At 39.1% G+C, this 6,000-nt stretch overlaps 1 protein-coding gene across 4 annotated transcripts in view; it reads left to right on the top strand.

Moving 5' to 3' along the window:
* The first annotated feature begins 3,995 nt into the window (after nt 1-3,995).
* DPH5 (diphthamide biosynthesis 5) overlaps nt 3,996-6,000 on the top strand; it is a 33,349-nt gene continuing 31,344 nt past the window's right edge. The window contains exons 1-2 of one of the 4 annotated variants that reach the window (XM_032487205.1): nt 3,996-4,014; nt 4,358-4,515. In XM_032487205.1, the coding sequence (XP_032343096.1) occupies nt 4,381-4,515 (135 nt within the window). In that variant the 5' untranslated portion in view covers nt 3,996-4,014; nt 4,358-4,380. Of the gene's footprint in view, nt 4,155-4,357; nt 4,516-6,000 lie in introns of all 4 variants that reach the window. The other 3 variants (XM_006190948.3, XM_032487207.1, XM_032487206.1) reach the window with 3 other exon arrangements.

The raw sequence follows: 6,000 nt of genomic DNA, 5'->3' as shown, positions 1-6,000 counted from the left end.
ATGAACCTCTTATGACTATCTGTATCTCTCACGTTTTATGACTGCCGCTTGAAGGTCTCCGATTAGATATTAGAAAGACTTTCTGACAATGAGGGTACTAAAAATGAGTTACTAACAAAGGTTATAAAAACATCTTGAAGATCTTTCAGGAAAAGCATGAATGTTCACCCTCAGGGATGATTTGGCACTGTCTTACATGAAAGGAGAAATAGAAAGCAGAAAACTCTTTAGGCCTCATTAATCTCTGTTATTCTTTAAACTAAAAAGGCTTTTACTTCTTCTTTTTTTTTTTTGCCCTAGAATTATGGTTCTCTATAACCATCCCTCTCCTTCTGCTAAATATGAAATTTCAAATTTGCTGTGACATAAGAAATAAATATGTATTCTATGTGCTTTATCATCAAAATAATGTTTAATATTGAATAAAAACTAATTTGAAATTGTTTTAAAGCAAAATCCTCAAGGCCCTGCCTAAATTAGGTGAAGAAATAGTATCATTTATCAGCTACTAGCTTAGGTATATATGTTTTGTTAACCTGTTACCTAGATGAGGTGGTTTATCTTTCACGCAAAATATGATCTGTGTACTTATGTCTGCAACTCCCTTGGAAATGCATCAGAATAATAACAGGGGTTGATGGCTGGGTGGATATGTGATCAAGTAAATCAGCAAAATGTTAAAACTGTAGAACCTAGGAGGTGGCTACACATATATTTATTGTAAAATTGTTTCGACTTTTCTGTACGTTTGAAATTTTTAATGATAAACTGTTGGGGAAATGCAATTATATTTGAAAACTGTTTTAAATAGCAAGGGAGAAACATCCAAATTACACAGAATAATTCTGCAAAAAAGATTAGGCAAGCCTTATACGTGTCGAGTCAGGGAGCAAAAAAGGTTGCTGTAACACCTTTACTTTATCTGCCTCCAGAAAAGTCCTCCAAATTCACTCTCCTATTGAGAAATGAAGGCAGGCAGAAAGGTGTATTTAAAAATTCTATAGTGAAACTAAATTCCTCTGACTGAGTTTTGAAAAGTAAAAACTGAAATTACTTCTGTATCTAAAAAATACAATATTTCTTTACCTGCCCAGACTAACTTCATTTTCAATATAGATTTCTTGAAAGGAAATAAAGTGTAACTTCATTTGGATTACTCATTATTCTCTTTGGCAATGTCCTTTCCCTGTGAAACTACCTGAAATTATTCAAAGAAAACTGAAAACTAAAACATGTTAAGAAATGATCAATACGTTGGAAAATTTACCAACCAAATAGCGTGTATACGAAGTACATGTGACATGTGTCATAGCCTTTCAACATACACGACTTTTTTTTTTCTGATAGGTTCAGTTAAGTGATCAACATAAATGACTTTTTAAAGTGTCACAAGCAAGGCATATTTATGTTTGATAATTCCATCGATGATTTTTTTGGTAGTCATTGAAAACATACCACTTCCTACGTTTCGTAAAGATAGAAAGACATCATAACTCAAAGAAATTGCTCAGCTAGCAGTGGTTAATGACTTATTTAACAAAGATTTACTGAATACGTACTTGTGCCAGACACTGTGCTTAGCCTTAGAGATGAGAATATAAATAAAATACAGTCCCTGACTGCGTGAAATTGATGGTTTGGTAAAGAAGACCTACAAATGGATAACTGCAAAACACTTAAATTGACCGATAAGCACATACATGGAGTGTTACTGTAATAAAAGGAGATACCTAACCTGGTGTAGGGATCTTTGGGACTGCTTCCTGAGTTTAGTCTTAAAGAATGAGTAGCAAACAGCAAGTCCTACTGGACAGCACAGAGAACTATACTCTGTATCTTGTAATAAACTATAATGAAAAAGAATATGAAAAACAATATATATGTATTAATGGAATCACTATGCTATACATCAGAAACTAGGACAACATTGTAAATCAACTATATATCAATTAAAAAAAAAGAATGAGTAGCAGTGGTTTAGGCAGGAGAACAAGGGAGTGGGTATTACATGCTGAAGTGGCCACCTGTGTGGGATATGTTAAGGAACCTGGACTTTCTCTTGGCCTCCAAAGGATTTAGAAGGGGAGTGATATTTTCAGATTGTATCTTAGCTAGATCTCCTTGGTTCTTGAGAGAAGGATGAATGTGAGGGAGAAGAGACCATGGTGCAGCTGCAGGAGTGACATAATGAGGACCTGAAGTAACACTGTGATGGTAAGTATGGTTTCTATTGAGAAAGACCAGCAGATTGTCAGATTAAACGTGGGGTGATTTCCACGTGTCTGGCTTGGGTGAGAGTCCATAGATGACAATGCCTTCCAATCAAAGTAAGTAATACAGAAGGGAAGGCCAAACTGAAAGGGGAAAATGATGGATTCCGCTTTGGATGTGTTGGATTTGATATGCCTCTGTGTTATCTAGAAGATTTCCAGCAGAAAGTTAAATATAGGATGCCAAGGGGGTGTACTGAATGGGAGGTTGAAATTTGAATCAGCAGAATATCAGAGATACCTGAAATAATGAAGAGTGAATATTCAGCGTTTGTTTTTAATTTTAACCATTCTAATAGGTGTGAAGTAAGAGTTCATCATGGTTTTAATTTTTATTTCCCTAATGTTTAATGACGTTTGGCATCTTTTCTACTTGCTATTCATGTATCTTCTTTAGGGATGTGTTAGTTCGAATTATTTTCCCATTTAAAAATATTAAATTGCTTTCTTATTATTGTGTTTTGAGAGTTTTTTTTTTAATATATATTCTTGATGTAACTCCTTTATCAAATACATGTTTTGAAAATACTTTCTCCCACTGTGTGGCTTCACAGTGTTTTCTGAAGACCACAGTTTTTATTTTGTTGAAGTACAATTTTTTTCTTTTTCTTTTTTTCTACATAATGCTTTTGGTGTTGCACCTAAGAAATCTTGGTCTAAGTAAGGTCGCAAATATTTTTCTCCTGTTTTCTTCTGGAAGAAAGTTTTAAGTTTTCCATTTACACTTATGATACATTTTGAGTTTATTTTTGTTTATTGTGTGAGGAACGGATGGATATGAGAGAGGACTGAACTGATCATTAAGAGTGTAGAATGAGAAGGCCAAAGAGTGGATGGAATTCGGGGAGAAAAGATAAAGCCAAGGCTAAAGGAAGAGGAGTTGGGCAAAAAAGATACTAAGCATTGTTGGAGAAGTACAAGGAAAATTCTGAATAATCAACACCGTCTACTAAGATAAGCAAAGGAAACTGTCTTTTTAACTTGGATGAGGTCATTAGTGACCTTAGGAAGAGCATATTCAGTCAAAGCAAATCATTTAGACACTGGAACACGTAACAAACCACTTTATAAGAATTCCCCCTGTGGAAGCTCTGGGGCGAGGTCTGAAATCCCTGAGCATTCTTAAAGTTCACTTCTCTAGGCACAGGCGGGTTTGGGCTTCCCGACAGAGGATGACTGAGGCAGATTCCAGTCACGCCCCTTGGGGCCCTCCAGAATGAAGTCTTAGGATAAACCCGAGGAATCACTGCCCCGCTGGGAAATCAGAACCAACACTCAACACCAGGTTTGCCAAGCTGACACCTCACCAGGGAGGCAGCTGGCTACACTGCAGGCGAAAGAAAAGGCGAGGATGGGAATGTATGCACTTGGGCAATCCCAGGGAAGATTAGGGAAATCCCTTCCACCCACCACCTCCTCGAGTGTCTGGCGGAGGAGAGGGGAAGGGCGTGGGGCCGGCTCTCCGCGGGCGAAGAGCTCCCGCACTTACCCGGTCCCGGGCTGGGGATGTTTAAGGCACAGGCTAGGGGAATCGTGGGCAGGCCTCTTCCCTTCCCAAGGGCCATGCTGGGGGCACTGGTCGGACTCCCCTCGGCCGGCTGTCCTGTCGCCTCCCCGCCCCTGCAGCCTGCAGGTCACCCTAAGTCCAGGAGGGACTGGGTCTTCCCGCCAGAAGCCGCCAGCAGCCATCCCTTCCAGCTAGTCGTAAAGTGCAGTAAAGCGCCGGCGCTTTACGGCACCGTAGGTGAGGCCGGCGGCGTGGATCCTTGCTGGGCGCAGGTCGTCCGCGTAGGCAGCTGCTTGCAGACGACCGCGGAGGTTGGGAATTTGGGGAGGACAGGGACCAAACTACGATTCTCTCGACGGGTAATTGTCTGTTCCTAGGTTTGTGTAACAAGAGAGAAAGCGGGTAGGGTTGTTTAAAAACACTCCAATCCTTAATTAAGAGGAGTGCAGTAAGGTTCTTAAACCTCACTGTGACATGCCGTCCTTCCTCGTGCTACTTTGGTTTTATCGTGTTCATCACTAGATTTTAGGTATCCTCCGTGTCACTTGATTTTTTTGTTGTTGTTCATCTCGTCCTGCAGTCGCCCCCCTCCTGAACTTTGAAATGCTTTACCTGATCGGTTTGGGCCTGGGAGATGCCAAGGACATCACTGTCAAGGGCCTGGAAGTTGTAAGACGCTGCAGCCGAGTGTATCTGGAAGCCTATACCTCAGTCCTGACTGTAGGGAAGGAAGCCCTGGTAGGTGCTTAAGGCTCTGCAGCCTGCTGGGACGAACGATTATCTAACAGCAGATTTTTTATTACGTTAAGCTAAATTGAAAATGTAGGTCTGTTTGTTCGAAACCTTTAAAACACATCCCCAGCTCATTAAGAATTTGAGGAGTACAAGAATGAAAATCATACACCAAGTGACTTGGAAAATGGAAGAGTGCTTTTTCTTATTTTATAAGTCTAATTGTGTGGCTTTCTCCAATAAATAGGAAAGTTATTTTATACTCCTGGGGATAGTTATCAGAATCCCTTATTTCATGAGATAGCCAAGAAGTCCTTTCTGAGTTGACTGCTAATGAGGTGCTGACACAGCCTTAATGAGTTGGTTATGTATTCAGGAACCAAGCTGAAAGCTTATCCCTTTGAAGTATTTCCATAGGGAATGGTAATCACTTTTCTGTCTGTATCTTATCCAGAGAGGATCTCACCTTTAATTAGACATCTCCTAGTAAGGCTTATACCCATACGCTTGGGTGTGTTGAGTGAGCCTGGGACTTAGTAGCCATAGAATTTGCTAGTATGTCATACATTTAGCTGGTTCTGGTTTAAAGGCTCAGATTTTGGAGGAGGGGTCAAATTCAGGTTCACTGTCAAATTTCAAGTAGACTGTAAATTAAGATGAAAAGATGGATGGACATGTTACAGGAGGAGGGACAGGATTTTAGAATTGTCTGGTCTATCAAGTATTCCAAAGAAAAAGGTGACTTAGAGAATTTCAGGTCTTCTGACGTAAGATTCACAGTCAAGGGAATTCTGAAGGTCTCAGAGTTGCTTTAAAATCTTAAAGAAGGACTGCTACTTGAATTGGCCATGCATTGAAATAAAAGTTGTGTCTAATGACCAGCTTTGATTTGTTGGCTCCAGTTTATTAGGATGGAGCCGGAGTATCTGAGTTCAAGATGATAGGAATGTTCGTCTCTAATTAGTGATCAAGGACAATTAGAATGTACTTAAATCTTATTGGAGAATAAAGACAAATCAGTAGTTTTATAGAATTGGACCTGGCTTTTAAGTCTTTGCTCTGTCACATGATAACATGTGACCTAAGATAAGCCTTTCTTAGTTTCTTACTATCTAAAGAGGACAGAATTGCCTACTTTATAGGTTCTTAGCATAGTGTCTGGCACAAAAGTATTTATAAATATGAGTTGTTAATAGATTCATTTCCAAACTTCTCTAAACCTCAATATCTTCATTTGTCAAATGGAGATAATAGACAATTGGAAGGCTATTAAAATTGTATCATTTATTAAGATGATATATTTGAAAGTACTTTGCAAATGTAAGTGCTAGCTAAATGTTAATTTTGGTTGCTATGATTTTTCTAAGTATTTCTTTTTCTAAAAACAATTGGAGAGACCAGAGAGGACAGGAAAGAACTCTGCATTGAGAAAAATGAGGCCATCACCTATTACCTTTATTAACATCCTGTTTATCCTTACTCTAAATCTGA

This window comes from Camelus ferus, chromosome 9 (genome assembly GCF_009834535.1).
Source record: "Camelus ferus isolate YT-003-E chromosome 9, BCGSAC_Cfer_1.0, whole genome shotgun sequence".
Classification (NCBI taxonomy): domain Eukaryota; kingdom Metazoa; phylum Chordata; class Mammalia; order Artiodactyla; family Camelidae; genus Camelus; species Camelus ferus.
Note: the sequence above shows the minus strand (reverse complement) of the source record. Positions and strands in the feature narration are given on the sequence as shown.